At 45.9% G+C, this 18,129-nt stretch overlaps 1 protein-coding gene across 3 annotated transcripts in view; it reads left to right on the top strand.

Annotated features, from left to right (window-relative positions):
* HECTD4 (HECT domain E3 ubiquitin protein ligase 4) overlaps positions 1-17,349 on the top strand; it is a 76,354-nt gene extending 59,005 nt beyond the window's left edge. For all 3 annotated transcript variants that reach the window (XM_086623651.1, XM_086623648.1, XM_086623650.1), the window contains exons 60-76: positions 280-459; positions 779-2,082; positions 3,799-4,006; positions 4,818-5,041; positions 5,123-5,274; positions 5,466-5,572; positions 6,555-6,678; positions 7,422-7,612; positions 8,180-8,326; positions 9,133-9,252; positions 9,517-9,672; positions 11,844-11,947; positions 12,852-13,073; positions 13,530-13,696; positions 14,154-14,349; positions 15,141-15,363; positions 15,947-17,349. In XM_086623651.1, coding sequence (XP_086479777.1) covers positions 280-459; positions 779-2,082; positions 3,799-4,006; positions 4,818-5,041; positions 5,123-5,274; positions 5,466-5,572; positions 6,555-6,678; positions 7,422-7,612; positions 8,180-8,326; positions 9,133-9,252; positions 9,517-9,672; positions 11,844-11,947; positions 12,852-13,073; positions 13,530-13,696; positions 14,154-14,349; positions 15,141-15,363; positions 15,947-16,083 — 3,962 coding nt within the window. In that variant the 3' untranslated portion in view covers positions 16,084-17,349. The remainder of the gene's footprint in view (positions 1-279; positions 460-778; positions 2,083-3,798; positions 4,007-4,817; positions 5,042-5,122; positions 5,275-5,465; positions 5,573-6,554; positions 6,679-7,421; positions 7,613-8,179; positions 8,327-9,132; positions 9,253-9,516; positions 9,673-11,843; positions 11,948-12,851; positions 13,074-13,529; positions 13,697-14,153; positions 14,350-15,140; positions 15,364-15,946) is intronic.
* The last annotated feature ends 780 nt before the right edge of the window (positions 17,350-18,129 follow it).

Genomic DNA, 18,129 nt, shown 5'->3' with positions numbered 1-18,129 from the left:
ATTTAGATATGTACAGGCTAAAAATAGCCTGTCATGCAAACATATGTTATTCATATGTCATGCAAACAAAATGTTATTCATACCTTTGTAACTATAGATTTATATCAACTTATTATAGATAAACATTCCTATTTGTTTATTACAAGGTACTTAACTCAGAAAATTCTCACTTAGCATAAATTCAGCCTCAGAAAAATCCTGGAAGATGTGGTACTGCTTTTACTTTACCAATGCCTAGAGTCATGATAAGTAATTTTTTTTTTTGACCTTTTTGCTTAGGAGTATCTCCCCCTCCTGGAGCTGTGTTGGTCTTGCATTCTCTTCCCCTTGAATTCCCCCTGGCAATGGCATTCACAGAACAGCTATTAACTTGGAAATTGGAAGATGGGGATGGGAAATCAGAAGATGAACTGGATACTATTCCTGCTTCAGTTCTATTGCAAGTAGTGGAATTTTTAGGTGAGAATGCAGTATTTACTTAGCAATGTACACCAATAACGTGCTGGTTCAGATGAGGGTTTAGGAAAAAAAACAAAATTACAGTCACAAAATATTTCTGAGCTCTTCTATTATATTGAAATTTTCTTCAAACTCCAGAAATTTTCTGTTGATATGCACTTTTTGGAATAGCCTTCCTGTCTTTCTTACTGCTGACATACAGCCATTGAAACAACCTTTTCTTGTGCTTTTTTTTCTTAACGTCACTGTTGCAACTCATGTACTAAAGCTGCTAACAGTGAAGTACTGCTGACTCCTGTGTCTTGCCTCCCATACACAGGGAACTTTCTCTGGACAACTGACATGGCAGCGTGTGTGAAGGAGTTAATATTTCATCTCTTGGCTGAGTTGCTTCGCAAAATTCACAATCTGGAGCAGAAAAAAAATCCAGCAGGACTGTCATCTTCTATTGCCCTTCAGCTAAATCCCTGCCTAGCTATGCTTATGGCCCTGCAGTCAGAACTTCACAAGTTGTACGATGAAGAAACACAAAACTGGGTGTCAGGAAACGCGTGCGGCGGTTCTGGTGTTGGAGCAGCTGACCAAGGAAGATTTTCAACGTACTTTCACGCTCTAATGGAAGTCTGCCTTGCTGTAGCAGAAGTAACATTACCTATCAACATGAGTGTAACAGCTAATGTGATGTCTTCAACAAGTGCCCCAAATCTTAGTGACTCTTCATCCTCGTCTTCGTCTTCTCCAGGACAGACACCCCAGAGTCCAAGCTTGCTGTCAAAGAGGAAAAAAGTCAAAATGAAGCGGGAAAAGACATCATCTTCGGGCAAACGGTCTTCGTCCAGAGCAGCTGAAACAGATGCTGCCATCCTCAGTATAGGAGGAAGCAAGCCTGAGGATATGCTGTGGTTCCACAGGGCACTGACCCTGCTGATAATCCTCAGGCACCTCACCAAAAAGGACCCGCAAGGGCTGGGTGTGACCAACGATGCCGTGGCGGACGCGTGTCAAGCACTAGTAAGTCCCACAGCTCACAGCCGCCTGCTCGTCATCTCTGGCATCCCGACTCACTTGGAGGAGAGTACGGTCAGAAGTGCCATCAGAAAGGCGTGTAACGCCCATGGCGGAGTCTTCAAAGATGAGATCTACATCCCTTTGCAGGAGGAGGATCCCAAAAAAATCAAGGACAAAGCAGAAGGAGGAGAGTGCAGAACTGAACTGGACAAACCAACTGTTTCAAGTAGCGCCGACAGTTTGGATATCAGCAGCTCCAGCAGTGTCACACCTGCCATGAGCGTTAGTGCTTCAGCATCGACGAGCCAGGCTTCCCTCTGCAGCTCGCAGGGCATATCTCGGACCGTTAGTGATATCTCAGTTGACCAGTTTCAAGCTGGTCTGGAACTGGCCATCCCACCAGGATTGCTAGAACCGCACGTTGTTTCCAGCCAGGAGAGTTTGGATCTTTCACACTGCAGCACTGGAAGCCTGGGCAGCCTGGGCAGCCTCGGGGAGCCACTTGACAACGTAGAAACGGCGTCTGTGTCTGATGTTGGGTCCATGTACACAGTCACATCTCTGGACAACCAGCCGCTTCTGTCACGGCCAATCAAAGGTTTTGCTGTAGTGGAGGTAATAGCCTTCAAGCAGGAGAGGGTGCCTTTTGGGTCAGGTTTTTCTGAAAGAATGAGATCTGATTCTAGTAACGTTTTTTTTTTAACTTCTGGCTCTGAGAAATACTGTGCTTTTTGTGGTTTGTGTGTAACACCGTGATGTGACTGTTAAGGAAAAAGCGTGATGTGCGTTTCCTTTGTAAAGATTCTTCTGCTTGACTGATGCCACAACTGGAATGATGGAGAGTGAGAGGTGCTGTTAGCAAAGTGTAGTTCAGCGTAGGTTGTGGGTGCAGAATAAACGGGTGTTAATGTGCACACGAGAGTAACGGGAATAGGAGTCCTCAGCTTGGACAGGAACACAATTTTATTCTCCACTGGCTTTCTCTGTCTCAGTCACAGCCTTACAAGGGTTCCCTGTCTCTCAAAGGACAGAGGGGACATAGCAGTGGAGTTATCAAGTAGCAATTTTAAACCAGGAGGAGGTGCTCTTACGTGTTCTGAGTTCTAGAGCACGTTGCTGCAAGGTGTTGCAGAAGCCAAGAATGTAAATGAATTCATCAGGGATGAAGTTCCTGGAGGATGTGCAAATCAGTAGCTACTAAGCACAGCAGTCAATGCAGCCTTCAACTTGGCAAATCTTTAAACCACTGATTTCTGGAGGCTGAGAGAATATGTGAAGGAAAAGATCTATTCATTTCCCTTTTCACATAACTTTCTTCAAAGATTTGCCACTGCTGGAGATTAAGTTAGAGATAGGTGGCCCTTTGGTTTGACCCACAAGGCAATTATTTAATGTTTGATGACTATGTTTTCACATATTAAACCATCTACAGGTTCCCCTATGAAGTTACTTTAGAAGAGATGACGAATTTTGTTGATGTCTGGTTCCAAATTAATTTTTAAAAGCGTTGTGAGTGGTTGTCATTGATGCCAGATCCCTCCAGGTTTTCAGCTATCCACAAGGACCCTTCCTCTCTGCTGCACTAACGGCGCGCTGCAGATTTATCAGAAGCTTGCAGTTTCTGATAGCTTGTGAATGTAGAGAGACATTTCTGCATAGTCTGGGATTGTATCAGTTTCCCTTTTAGAAGAAAACCAGCTTGCTTAGAGAGAAAATTTTCAGCTGCTATTCTTAAGCTATTAATAGATTTGAAGACACCAGAGTTGAAATAAACCATGGAGCGTGTACAGAAATCTGTCAGCGTAGTCGTGGTGGGACCTACGCTGAGTCTGTAGCTGCTCTGATGATGATGCATGGTGGTTATTCTCAGAATCAAAGGAAGGAAGCTGTTGTTTCTGTTCCCAGTTTGTGTGGCTGAGGCTTCAAGGCCTGTGCTAGTTTAGATGCATTCTTTGAAACAAAGAACTGAAGCAAGGACAGCAGAGTGGCAAATAATGGTGGGTTACCGGTCTGAAACTTTCAGCTTCTTACCTGCTATTTCTGAGGGCTGTCCCCAGACTAAGAAATGGACTAGCTGGTTCAGAAATGGAATAGCTGTGCCTGATTAACTCACAGCATGGTGCTTTCAGTGGCCAGATGTTCTTAGAAAGGATGTTTTCTGGGCTGAACCTGAATTCTGGCATCAAATTATTGAAGTAAAAGAATGGTAGAAGAGATGCAATAGTGATTATCTGCATGGGGAGGGGAGAAAGCTTAAAACTCAAGTTAATGTAAATAGAAGTTAATTTGTTTTGCCAGAATTTCTGTTAACTAATTTCATTATTTGTACAGATAAGGTCAAGAGCTAAAATAGAGAAAATCCGAGCCAGTCTGTTTAATAGTAGTGATCTCATTGGTTTGTCAAGTCTGGATGGTGAAGATGAACTGATGGAAATGTCAACTGAAGAGATTTTAACTGTTTCCACTGTAAATCAGAGTTTATTTGACACACAAGGGAGCCCAGCACTAGAAGATTATTTCAATGATAAGTCAATAAAAGGTACGTGGGTTTTGTATTGGCAAATAGCTCATTTGTATTGTGCAGTTTTTTTGGGGGGGGACATAGAGGGGTCAGATTCTCTCTGCTGGCATAAGTTCAGTATGACTCACTAATTGATGGGGACAACAAGAGGGACCCAGGATGTAATTTCAAAGCAAGTTTCCTCCCTCTCATCAGTGGCAAGCAGCTATTTGCAGTCTTAGCATTGCTCAACTCTCCTCACAGCTAATGAAACAGTAAAAACAAACAAACAAACGAAAAAAAAAAACAAACACCAACCCCCAAAATTGCTGAGTAGTTTAGTGACTTTTTTGATAAAATAACCACAATAATAACTTACTACTGTTAGAACAGCTGCTAATTTATATTCTCTAATAATGTGGAAACTATTACAAACCCTAATATACCTGGCATGGACCAGCATCCTGAATCAGGGAGCTGGGAAGGATAATACTTGGAGAAAGTTCCTCCTACTACTAGTAGGAGGCCACTAGTTCAGTCGTTAGGTGTTAGTGTAAAAATTATGTTGTGTAAGTACATACCAACATCATAAATTACTTACTTCTTCGTTACCACTGCAGTCACTCAAATAACAATTACAGTATGTGGCCAGAACAGGAGGAGGCATTTAGTTCTCTCATAAACGGGGTATTAGAGTGCAGAAAGGCCAAATCTGCTAGTACAATTTTTCTAAATGATTTTTCTCTCTTGGAGCACGTAGCATGTGATACAATATTTTAGCTGGATGCAAAACGTATTTTCATGTTACGGTGTTTTGTGCCATGTTGCTTCTTGTTTTTTTTATTATTAGGTGAGAAATTAGTCCCAGGTGCTCGGGAAGTCCTCACAGAAATATTTAAAAGCTGTGTCCATTCTGAGCAAATGCTGAGCTTAACTCCAGCAAAACCCATTAAGGTTGCTGACATCTACCTTAGTAAAGAGCAGATAAATTCTCAGACTCCTGGAAACCTCCTTCATGTGTTCTTCACAAACGTCCGCCCTCCAAAGAAGGTGCTAGAGGACCAGCTTACTCAGGTAGTGCTTTAAAACCTGTTTGCAGCATCTTTTTGTGTAACTTGAAAGCGTTGGGTAATTATTCACTTTCTGTGTTGGAAGATTTTAAGGAAGTACGGTGTGCCCAAGCCCAAATTTGACAAGAGCAAGTACAACAAGGCGGGCAAGGAACAGCATCCGGTGAAAGTCGTGAGCACCAAGCGCCCCGTTACTAAACCACCTACAAAGGAAAAGTCCATGCTCAATAGTGTCAGGTTGGTGTCTTCAGCCTTTTGACAGCTTTGATTTCTCTTTAAGAATCTAGATTTTTATTCCCCCTCCCTCTGTATTTTATTTGGAAGAGGGAAACGTGACTTTGAGATGATAAAAGACCTTCAAGGTATGTTTTGGTTTCTTGAACAGATGAAAGAAAACTTTTCATCCTAATGTTCGCTTTGTCCCTCAGCCGAACAGCCTTAAGTGAGAAGAAACCTACCGTAAAGCCAAAATCTCCTGAGAAGAGCAAACCTGAAGAGAAGGACCCTGAAAAGTCTCCCACAAAGAAACAGGAAGGTGGGACCTGTGTAGAATTTTTCTATAGCATTACATCATAAAAAAGAAATACTTTTTTTTGGCGTGCATGATAGATTTGGTTTGTCTTTGTTTTTAATGAGGCTAACGTGATTTTTTTTTTTAAATAGTGATTTAAAATGCTGCTTTTATTTGAATATCTGTGAATCTGGGCTCATCAACGTAAGTGAGAGCAAACCATGCTCACGGAACTCGTGCAGCAGTGTGCGTGGGCCCTGTGAATGCGTTGGGTAGAGACCTGACATCCCAAAAGCTTGTTTTGTGCAGCGGTGGATTAGGACATCATGGGGTTGAATAAGTGGTCTCTCAACTTATATAGGAAAATTATTAAGTTACAAGAGGAAAATCGGAGGAAAGAGAAGCTTCGAATGCCTCGTAACTAGTCTGTCCATGGAGGAGACAGCACAGCCATGCTATGGCAGGGGTTAGTTCCAGGGTCTTGCTTGATATTTCTTTCTTTAGTTGGGTGGAAGAGTGAATAGACACGAGCTTGGACTCTGCTCTTCACTGTAGGAAATGCCAGGTTAGTTCAGAGGAGGGAATTTGAGCGTTCAGCCGTGTATGCATCTTCGATACCCATTAGACACATTGGTGGAGCTATTCCAGAGGGCAGCAGGGAGATCCGTGTCCTTGAGAAGAAAGAATGAGTGCCACTTGCTCAAGGCCAGATTGGACTTGAGGAGCATGATGTTTAGAACTACTTGAGAAACAAGCCATGGTGGGATGGGTTTAGGCCAGGTTGGATGAGGCTTTGAGCAACCTGGTGTAGTGGAGGGTGTCCCTGCCCATGGCAGGGGGGTTGGAACTGGATGATCTTTGAGGTCCCTTCCAACCCAAACCATTCCATGATTCTGTGAACCAGGAGAAAGCTGGCAGATAGCCACCTCACACACCAGCCGTTTTCCTGTGTGGATGTGGGCTTTATAGACAGTCATTAACTATTTGATGGTCATATCTTTGCCAGTTCCTGAGGAGAAGTATTTGACACTGGATGGATTTCACAGATTCGTGGTTGACCGATCTAAACAGGATATCCGTAGTGTGTGGAGAGCCATTCTGTCCTGTGGATATGATCTACATTTTGAAAGGTAAATTTTGGGAACCTTTTTGTAAAGGTGATTCTGATTAATTGCACTCAGTTCAAACAAAAAACAAAACCAACTTGATCCCAGGTGTTCCTGCTCCAAGTAGCTTTTCCCAATGTGTTAGTCATGCAGACTTCTGTCCATGGCTGCAAGGCCTGTAGAGAAGATTGTTGGTCATTTTCTTAAAATATGCTTTAGAAGAGTCACTGTGCTGTCAAAATGCAGGTTCCTGACTTTCTCGTGCACAACATACCTAACAAACTCATGTGCCATACTGTCCTTTATATCTTCCAAACTGGATAATAAATTGGCCTGATGAAAATTGTAGATCCATCGGGCTGTCTCTGGTTTCCTTCCGTAACAGCTCTGTAGAAGAGGGAAGGGTTACTTTCTCGTCAATACTTTACAGGAAGCAAGTCCCTTAAATGAATCCTCGTTATCTCCCTATGTCAAGCCAAAAGCTAATTGCCACATCTCCTTCCCCTATATCCACTTCAGAGTGAAAAGAAGACAGGGCAGTAAGTCAGCTTAATAGGCAGTTCCTTTCTTTCTTATCAGTTAATAACCATGAGGCAAGGTAGGTGATAAATCAGTTCTTGTTCTCAAACTGGAATTTTGGTAGTGAAATAGCTCTGCTTAACGAGCGGGGAGAGAAGTAGAACAAGCTACCTGGTGGTGTGCTCAACAGGCTTAGTAAGCAGTGTTGCATTTAGGTTTCAGCAGGTCTTGTGCCTTTTACGTTTCAGGTGTGCCTGCATTGATGCAAGACATGCTCAGAAAGCATCCCGGAAATGGACACTGGAAATGGATGTAGCCCTTGTCCAGTATATTAACAGGCTTTGTCGTCACCTTGCAATTACACCAGCACGACTCCATCCCCATGAAGTTTATCTGGATCCAGCTGACGCAGCAGATCCCAGAATTTCCTGTCTGTTGAGTATGTATAGATTGTATACATAGAGGCTTTCTTCTGTGGAAGAGCTGAGTTGTGCTCCTGAACAACCTGGCTGTTGCCCAGGTAGTTGGGACATTCCTTTGGAGGTTGCGGATTGGAGCCTCTGTGGGCCAAGGGGAATGCTGAGTCTAGGTAGTCTTTCTCCTTGGGTGTGCTTGGGCATACCTCCTAGATCAGTCTGGAGCAGGAAGGTATCTGGTCAGTGCAGGAGGAAGGAAGGTTGGATTTCAGTTCTGGACCTAGGCAGACTTTAGTCACTTAAATCCTTTTCCAGGCACTAAGTTCCTTTAAGAGAGTCTCCAGATAACACAAATTCAGCGATGATGAAAGATACTGGACTCGGACACACAGAGACTGGAGATCCAGGAAAGAACATCACGCATGGTGGCCGTTCTTGCGTCTTCAGCCCTCTTGTCGACGTGCAGGGACCAGGAGGGGCTGCTTTAGAAAGAAGCTTGTGTGGCTCCTGGGCTGAATCTGGTGGGGAGATGGACTTTGCAGTAGGTAGGGAACCTCTTTATCCCTCTGACCGGATGTTTCCCACCTCAGATGTTCCCGTTGAAAGCCTACGCCTGCGGTTCGCACTGCTTCAGTCTCTCAATACCACGTTGGAGACGTTCTTCTTGCCGCTGGTGGAGCTTCGGCAGACCGAGATGTTCGCTAACAGCATCGCTGCGTTGCTGCAGGAGGCCAAAGGTCAGCTTCTTGGGGGGCACGGCTGTTGCCGGAGAGGGTGTGCTACGTGCCACCTTGGATTGTTCTGTATGGCTTGCAGAAGAGTTAAGAGCCTTTATCTTCTTGGGAGTATCCAGAAATTCAGATTCTTTGTTAGTCAACAAGCAGTGGATCAGGTGAAAGTCTCGGGACGTGTTGGCATCCTCGTTGTCGTTGAAGTTGTAAAATTAGAGAGATCAAGAAAATACCCATCATACATCAGCACTAAAGCCTCCATTAGGCAACAAACAAACCCAAGATTTAGGTCATTCCATTTCCCAAACTTGCTTCCTTCTGAAGAAGGAGAAGACACAGAAGTCACCAAAGGTGTCACTCTGTGTAACCAGGCTTTTATGTTTGCCCAGCTAAGAAAGAAAAAACCAGTCTGTAAACCCAGTATGGGAAGATGAAGAAGGTTCAGAGATTTTTGTCTTTACCAAGCCCATATTTATGGTGTGATGTGACAGCCCTATTTTTTATCACGTTTTCTTGCCTCCAGCATTACTGTCAAAACATCTCAGATTTCTGAAGGCTGTTTGGCAAATTATTTCTAATTTACAGAGATTCTGCTGGAGTTGTTAGGAACTATTTATGTGGCAGTAGAACTGTGCTCCTCAGCGTTCTAACTCAGTGTGTGTCTTCCAGTAAACATTAGTAACAAATACTTCAAAATTACCTACTTAATGAAGGTGAAATTACTGCTCTACTGTTGTCCATTAGAGAATTTCAGGAAGTCAGATTATAAAAGCGTAGATGAACTGTACTGAAATATGTGTTTCTTTATTTAGGCCTAATCTTTTATGACACAAAGGTGACTGTAATGAACAGAGTGCTGAATGCCACTGTCCAAAGAACTGCTGATCATGCAGCCCCAGAAATCACCCTGGATCCCTTGGAAATAGTTGGAGGTATGGGAAACACTTACCCTTTTCAAAACTTGTTTTAACCCATTGCAACAAGTCAGATCTGTTTTAACCCATTGCAACAAGTCAGATCTGTTTTAACCCATTGCAACAAGTCAGATCTGTTTTAACCCATTGCAACAAGTCAGATCTGTTTTAACCCATTGCAACAAGTCAGATCTGTTTTAACCAAGCTCAGATGCTTGTTAATTAATGGAAAATACTCTGAATATGGGGATTTTATGTTTTTTTCCTTTTGTTTTTAAACAGGGGAGATCCGTTCTTCAGAAAATTCCTATTTCTGTCAGGCAGCAAGACAGCTATCCTGCGTGCCGTCCTCGCAGCTCTGTGTTAAACTTGCCAGTGGTGGAGACCCTACGTACGCCTTCAACATCCGGTTCACAGGGGAGGAGGTTCATGGAACAAGTAAGTGGTGATTACAGAGCTACCAGCATGGGTGACGTCAGGTACAGTCGTGAGAACTTACTCTGGGTGGAGTCCAAGTTTTCGCCAGAACGTGGCTCATGTTAAGGAGCAGCGTTACCTTCGTGGTCTGTATAGTCCTGCAGATGGAAAAGAACGAAGCTTCCAAGAATTAAGCAAGCCAGATGGTTGATTTTCATATTTTAGCTAATATAGCAGGAAGTATGAGTGCCTGGGCGTGTGACTTTGCTAACTAGAGCAAGTAAATAAAGTAATAATGTGTTGTCTGAAGCATGAGGAGAGAAAGCTGGAGAGGGACTTTTTACAGGGGCATTTAGTGACAGGACACAGGGCAATGGCTTTAAACTGAAAGGGGGGAGATTTAGATTGGATCCAAGGAAGAAGTTTTTCACTCAGAGGGTGGTGAAACACTGGACCAGGTTGCCCAGAGAAGCTGTGGCTGCCCCATCCCTGGAAGTGTTCAAGGCCAGGTTGGATGAGGCTTTGAGCAACCTGGTGTAGTGGAGGGTGTCCCTGCCCATGGCAGGGGGGTTGGAACGAGATGGTCTTGAAGGTCCCTTCCAACCCAAACCATTCCATGATTTAGTAGGAGTGTCTTTTCAGTTTATTTTCATGCTCAGCCATGGTAAACCCAGACTGTGCTGATAAGAAAATGGGTTTTTTTAAGTATTTGCTTGTTAGTGATGACCTGGGTAATGCTGCTGTGGTTTTTATTGTTAAAGTGACGTGAGATGGCATTAAGTGTTTAAGATACCAGTAAATACTAGTATAGGATTTATGATCAAACATAGCCTTCAAGGAATGCGCAAGCGTTAACAATTAAAAACGTTCATGCCCAAGTGAGATGATTTTGAGAATTGCTTTCAACTTGACTTCAGAAGTATGAACTTCAGCTTGTCCCATGCAAGCTGAAGAGACGGTGAGTGTGAGAAGGGGTTTGTAACTTTAAAAAGCTGTCCTTTTTGCAGTAAGTAGTATTAAAATTGCATCTTCCTCATTTTTGTGAGGAGACGCGCAATATTTCTTGTAATCATTTTAACAATTTTTCACGTGACTGGTTAAAAGAGTGAACCTCCTAAAGGAACAGACAATTAACTGCCCTAATTGCACCGAACCAGCACAGAGACAGACTCCTTGTGACATGGGAGTACTGCTTTTCAACAGAGTGTTGGGCAATAATAATCTTGTTTAATAAAGTAAGATTATGCCTTCTCTTATTTTAAGTTTGTGAAGTTTCCTTTTGTAAGATCTTCTTTATGCAGATACTGCCCAGACTTTCTGTGGGGGTGCTGGTCCCTTGGATGCTGCGTGGGTTGCAGGTGCTCCAGGAAGAGACTTGGTTTAAACAAGAGCTGAGAAAATCGTGCTTGGCAGATGTGTCGAATAATTGATAGGGCGTCAAGGCAAATACCAGCCGTGTGCCAAAGAGGAGAACTGGTCGCTGCTGTCGAAATGAGTGCAGTCTCTGCGTGCTGAATGTAGTAGGTCCTTTTTGGAGACTCGTGGAGTTGTATGGAGTTAGAGAAAAGCCCAAAATGTCCTTCTCGTTACCAACAGGTGTCATCTATCAAACTATAAAGGAAAATTCTTGTAAGTGTGCACCTGTGAGCTGTGCGAAGGCTCCTTGATGCCATCTCTCAAGGGGAATTGTTTTCTTTTCAAGGTCTGTGGTGGTTATCGACAGTATCTGTACCAAGATAAACGTTATGTTCCCAGCTCAGCATCTGTAATGGTTTCTGAGGCGTTCCCTCACCGCTTTCAGCTGCGGAAATGCTCCGTTGCTACGAAGGCTGCACCATTCGCCTTCTAATCAAGTAGCACTTCCATTTGCAGGCCGACTGGTGTGAGGAATGTTTGTGCTGGTCTTGCACGCAGAGTGCCGGAAGACCAAGAATTCAGCAGGAAGCAATTCAGTGAATATTTTTTGCATGTAATTAGACTATTTAAAGGTGGACTTGCACATCAATAGTGGCCTGGTATGGCTGGCAGCTACCTCACCCTCGCTGAAGCCACGTGTCTGTGCGGTCAGAGAGGTGAAGTGTGTAACCTAAGGCTCGAAACGTGATTTCAAGGAGAACAGCAAGTTGTGCATTAAAAGGCAGCTGTACGAAGCCTCAGAGGGCATTTCATTATTTTGCCCCTTTGTTTTTCAGGTGGATCTTTCCGTCACTTCCTTTGGCAAGTTTGCAAAGAGCTGCAGAGCTCCTCGCTCTCCCTTCTCCTGCTGTGCCCGAGCTCTGCAGTCAATAAGAATAAGGTGTGATATCTCAATGCCAGAAATGAAGGTGGTTTTCTCTTTCTGAGCGCGTATGTTTGAACAGGAGTAGAACGTGTTCGGTTGGCGATACAGAGAGAAGCTTCAGATCAACAGCCCCTGTTGGCACATCCGACCAGACGGTCTCACAGAGCTGAAAATGGCTGTTGAGGAATCCCTTGTTGCACTTGAAGTAGCCAAGTAGGCAAAACTGCAAAATGTAGCAGAATTAAGACTTCTGATCTAAGTGCCCTTGTCTGATTTAGAGATTGGCCATCCCAAACAAGTGAAGTCATGTTCTGCTGGTGTTGCACCAGGAATGTCACCAGGAAAGTCAGTCGCCATTGCTAGTAGAATAGGACGCTCCATCCATGCTATTTAATGTCCTCCTGTTTTGTACAGTAGATGTATTCTAGAAACAAGATAAAGCTTATGGCCCAAAGAATTTAAAGTAGCTGAGGTATAGTTCCTTCCTAGGAATATTCACCAGGTAGGAAGACAGGCCATTTCCCGGGTCCCTTGAGACCAGCTATGTAGCGAACCTGGCTTTGCACGTCCAGGCTGTGTTTCAGAAACATTCCACGCTGAAAGACCTGGCTGTGGAACTGATAACAGAAGTGCAGAACAGTCCTGATTAACAGAGCTTGGAACAGTGGGGTTCTCCAGGAAACCACCTTTGTGGTATTGCTTTTGGTCACTCAGTGATGAATGTGATACAGTATCACTGTATAATATGGCCAAACTCCATGCCACGCTTGAGCAGATCCTGTTGTAGCCAACCAGACAGTATTCATCGTGTTCAAATCAGTATTTTCACAGTTCTGGGAACTTGTGGGCCTGCAGGCTGTGCACCAATTGTTAAATCCTGGTCTGTGTGCTCTCTTCTGGCTTTGGTTTTTTCCTAAAGGGGAAGTACATTTTGACTCCCAGCCCCATAACCTACGCAGAGGAGCAGTTATTCCACTTCTTTGGGCAGCTCTTGGGTATTGCCATTCGAGCAGATGTTCCTCTGCCACTTGACCTCCTGCCCTCCTTCTGGAAGACTCTGGTAGGAGAGCCACTGGATCCTGACGTTGATCTCCAGGAAGCTGACATCCTCACCTACAACTACGTCAAAAAATTTGAAAATGTAAGTAGCTTTTTTTTCTGTTTCTTCCTTTTTTTTTTTTTTCCAGGATTTCCCCCGCAAGCACGTTGTTGTAGTAGCAGCTGACTTTACTGCCTGCCCAAAATGGTGGTGGTTGGCCTCATGGCTGGCAGATGTTTCATGCGAGCAGGGCCGTGAAGTGTTTTGACTCATCTTGGGTGCAGGATTTTACATCCTGACAGCTTGGAAAAGCTGCTCGGTCTCCTCTGCTGCCAAGCACAGTGGCGTTAAGGCTTCTGAAATGTTTGCTGGGACTTGGCAGTGCTCATCCAGAAAATAACCCACCAAAGCAATTACTGGCTTTGGCTGCCTGTGGTGTCTCCAGGCGATGGAACCAGCGCGCTCTGTACCTTGTGGTGGTGCCTTGAACGAGTCACAGGAGTGACACGGCACGACACGACACACTGGTCACCCGATGCTGTCGTTGTTTCATGGCAGATAAATGATGAGACAGAACTGGAGGCTCTGTGTGCAGAAATTGCCTCTCAGCACCTCGCAACGGAGAGCCCCGACTGTCCTAACAAGCCGTGCTGCAAATTCACCTACCTGACCATGACAGGGGAGGAAGTGGAGCTTTGTCCCAGAGGCAGGCACATTCCAGTGGGGTGAGTAACAGCTTTCTTGGTGGGATTTGCACTGGATTACATGGGAAGAAGCATCTTTGGAATAATTTTCCAAGCACCGGGCTCTCCAGAGATGTTTTTGTAAGAAGCTGAAGGCTGGAACGATCTGGGAAAGCTTTACATTTGCTGGCAGGAACTTGGAATCGCTCGTGCTGTGTGCTGCTGTTTGCTCTGTAAGAAGCAGACAGCTGAGGAGCAGTGCTGTGGGTGAACACCCGCAGCTGGGAGGCTTGTGAGAAAGGGGCAAGCCCGAGAGAAGAGGAGGGAGCTGCAGAAAGTGGAATTAACTTGGGAAGCATCAGAATGCAACTAGCTTAATGCTCACTGTGGGTTATTGAAAAGCAGAATAGCCCCATAAAACCCTTCTGTAACGGTCTGGGGTGGGGCAAGAGGGCTCCTCCGCGCTCCCCTTTCTTGTCCCGAGTCTCTGCCCCTGCAGGTGGGAGAACAAGGACGTGTATGCAACAGCGATCCGGAGCTTGAGGATGCGTGAGCTGCAGACTCCGGAGTGCATGACTGCAGTGCGGGCCGGGCTCGGCTCTATCATTCCCCTGCAGCTTCTGACTACGCTGACCCCTCTGGAGATGGAGCTGAGGACCTGTGGGCTTCCATACATTAACCTGGAGTTTCTCAAGGTGTGAAGAACGGCGGTTTGTTTGGCAAAACTGACCTGTCTGACACGTAGAGGAGAGGACCCTTGCACGTGGAAGGTGTTCAGAGAGAATCTTCTGCTTGTGATACAGCCAGGACAGTCCTTGTGCGACGCTGGGCTGTACTGGGACACCCCCCTTTTTGCCCCCAAGGAAGTTTTTTTAAGATATCACTGGATTCAGGAAATAATAGGAGTGGGACTTGTTCCAGAGAGGAATGATGAGTTTACTTTTTAACATCAAACTTTAAATCTATTTCCATTTTCTTGAGCTTTATTCAATATTTGCCACTTGAGCTAAGGGCTGAAAGAGCCATTGCCCTTTTTTTGAATTGCAAATAGTTTCTGAAAATCTAAAATGAATCTGTAACAGGCAACTTCTGGTTCTAACTACTTTCATTTCATTACCGTAAGAAACATGCTGTAAAAAGAACTGTGCTCTTGTGTCAGAAGCTGTAGAATATGCTCCACCGTGGCTGTTAGTGTTGTTTTGTGTTTGCCTTGAACAGCAGCAGTGCTGAACAGCCCTGGTGCTGCATGTTAAACACAAAAAAGTCCTGTACACCCTACACAGGGGGTCCTGTCTCCTGCAGGGGAGACACGCTACGACACGCCTGTTACGGAAGCTGCTGGGCTCCACCGTGGCTGGATTTCCTAATGCTTTTGAAAAAGCAGGAGAACTTGGGGAGAGAGGTGTAGTTACCATCCCCTTCTCTCCTCGGGGGAGACTGAAGGGAGAAGGAGCAGCAGTGGATCTCTTGCTTGCTTTCCTCTTAGGCACACACCATGTACCAGGTGGGCTTGATGGAAACCGATCAGCACATCGAGTTTTTCTGGAGCGCGTTGGAGATGTTCACGCAGGAGGAGCTCTGCAAGTTCATCAAGTTCGCCTGTAACCAGGAGCGAATCCCCTTCACGTGTCCCTGCAAAGACGGGGGTCCCGACACCGCCCACGTCCCGCCGTACCCCATGAAAATCGCCCCCCCCGATGGAGCTGCCGGTGCGTTGGTCCCCGAAGGCGAAGGAAACCGGCTCTGCTCGCGGCACGGTTCTGCCGCTCAGTTCCCCTTTTTTTAATCTAATCTAAACTGTGTGTTTCACGCAGAAAGAATGACCAGAGAGAGGCAGGTCAATGTGGCTGTAAATAAGGAGAGAGAGAACTTGGTTTTAAACGACATAAAAATAAAATTTAAAATTAACTTCTTAAAACGTTGCCCTCTAGAGAGAGTAAGAGATTTTGTCCATATGCTTTTAAAACGATTGGGCTGTTAGAAGAACGTCGGCCGCAGAACTGCCTGAGGAGCACAGCGGTGTGTAAAGTCAGAGACACGTTCCAGGCAGGGATTTTATTATTTCCGTCTGTCCTAGTAAGGGGTGTGGAGGAAGGACACGTTTGGAGAGAGAGGGGGGACAGCAGAGACCATGTTCAAACCCCTTCGGGTGCTTCCAGGCTGGATGGGGCTTTGGGCAACCTGGTGTAGTGGAGGGTGTCCCTGCCCATGGCAGGGGGGTTGGAACTGGATGGTCTTCGAGGTCCCTTCCAACCCAAACCATTCCATGATTCTGTGATTCTTCCCCCGCAGGTTCTCCAGACTCTCGGTACATCCGTGTGGAAACGTGCATGTTCATGATCAAACTTCCGCAGTACTCCTCGCTGGACATAATGCTGGAAAAGCTCCGATACGCCATCCACTACCGGGAGGATCCGCTCAGCGGCTGAGTGGGAGAGGGGGATGCCGAGAGGTGACTGTCTGGATGGTTCCATGACTCTGCTAACCTTGGAAACTCTTCAATTCACATCAAAATACCTCCTGTAACACTGTGTGACGAGCTGGAGGTTAATTTATTTTCTGAACTTCTGTTCCCGTTACAATAATTACTGGAAGACTTACATTTTGTATTTGGTAGACTTTGTGGTGGACTGGTTATTTTGCTGCCTTGTTTGTGGAATATTTGTAGGATAGTTTAGTAAAGACCAGTTTGTGTATAATTTAATTTTGAAAAACCTTTAAACATGTACATTTCTAATTTTGTAATTTAGAACGATATTACCCGTGCAAACACAACAACAGGGAGGGCGTTCCGAGCTCGGGAGCACGCGGAGCCGAAGGCTCGTAGATCGCTCTCCCCTGAAACGTTTTTGAGTACAAAAACGGGAAGAATTGGGTGCGGGGAGGGAATCGCCTGCAGGAACGGAGCACAGGACTTGTGCTGGCGCAGAGAACGTGCGGAATTTCTAGCGCTTGCTTGAGTTCTAGAGCAGGAAACTCGCTGCCCAGCCGCATGTTTGCGTTCCCACCGTTTTCTCGTACCTTTGTGAGCCATCAGCGAGCCCGCGGGCAGCTGCCACGGTGAATTTGGGGCGTCAGGTACACGCTTTCGGTGAGGAAGATTTGGAAATGAAAGAACAGTGAAAGGGCCGTAATTCAGCTGGGTTCTTGCCCTGGATGTTCTTGAACGTCTGCTTCGCTTCGTAACAGAGTAATTTATTGTAATTAAAACATCAGCAGCCACAAAGCAGCTTCTCTCGGTGTGGTGGGAGATCCCACAGGTCAAGCTTCTAACCTGTGACTCGATCCTGTTTCTGAACACGCCTTCGGGGTAGCCAGTGTGGTTAAACACCTGGCAGCTCTTCTGTTGTGCTCAAAAACGATCTTCGATCGAAGAGCGAATTATCCCAGAAAGGCGACACCGAGAGGAGGACGAGGTGGGGGGAAGGCACCAAGTTCTGTTTTCTGTGCAAAGGTAACGGCGGGCTGCGGAGAGGGAACAACTCTCTGGGTTTAACTTTTGTCATTTGCGACGAAATACGTTCTGGGGTGGCTTCCAAAGGCCACGTCGACACGTGCATCTTCCTTTACTGGCGTGAAAGCGGTGGCCCCGCACCGGCTGCGCTCACAATCGCCGTGTTGCTTGGTCAGTCCCCGAGAACCCGGCAGAAGCGGGAACTTGTGCGTGCTGCAGAACCGAGGAGAACACCCTGGGGTCACTGCTGTGGTGTCGCCCTGCACCACTGCTGTGTGCTCAGTGCCCCACGTCAGTGAGGTGCCAGCACCGAGCTCCAGGCTCACTGTTTTCCTCCCGAGGTGCCCGGCACGCACCAGCCGTGCGAAGGGCTGCGGTGGCGGGGGGTAGCTGTGCTTCCAGGCCGGTGTTCCATGTCTCTGCAGAAACAGCGTGCGCTGGGTCGGCTCGTCAGTGGTAACGGGCGTCGAAAAAGCTGTATTTATTGTATATTTTTGTGAATATTGGGGAGGAGCGTGCGGTGCTTGAAAGATAAAACGTGAGTAAGAGAGAGAAGCCTGAACACGTGTGTATGTTCTTGTTCTTCTGTGAGTGAATGGAAAAACGTGCGTGCAACAGTTGTAGAGATAGGTGTTGGCATTCCAGAGTCTCCAGATCCTGTGGTTCGGAAAGCTGTGTCTCCCTTCCGTTGCATATTGCCCTTTCAAAGGAACAGATACGTGTAGGAAGAATATTTACTCTTGATTCTTGTCCGTTTCCTGGTAGAAGCATATATGTAGCTGAGAAACCACTCGGAGTAAGCGCAAACACGCGTGGAGTTTGCAAAGACCGTGGGGAAAACCAAGCGGAAGGAACGGCCCGGAGCTGGTTTATTCCCATCCGGGAGGTGCATTTCCAAGCGCGTGCCGTGGGGAAAGGTGAAGACTGGTGGTTGAATTCCACAGCAGAACTGCTGCTGCCGGCAGACATGTTTGGGGTTTCCTCCTGGTGACCGGGTCGTGGGTCCGTGCTGGGTTTGGAT

The sequence above is a fragment of the Tauraco erythrolophus genome, chromosome 19, assembly GCF_009769465.1.
Source record: "Tauraco erythrolophus isolate bTauEry1 chromosome 19, bTauEry1.pri, whole genome shotgun sequence".
Classification (NCBI taxonomy): domain Eukaryota; kingdom Metazoa; phylum Chordata; class Aves; order Musophagiformes; family Musophagidae; genus Tauraco; species Tauraco erythrolophus.
This window is presented reverse-complemented; position numbering and strand designations above follow the sequence as displayed.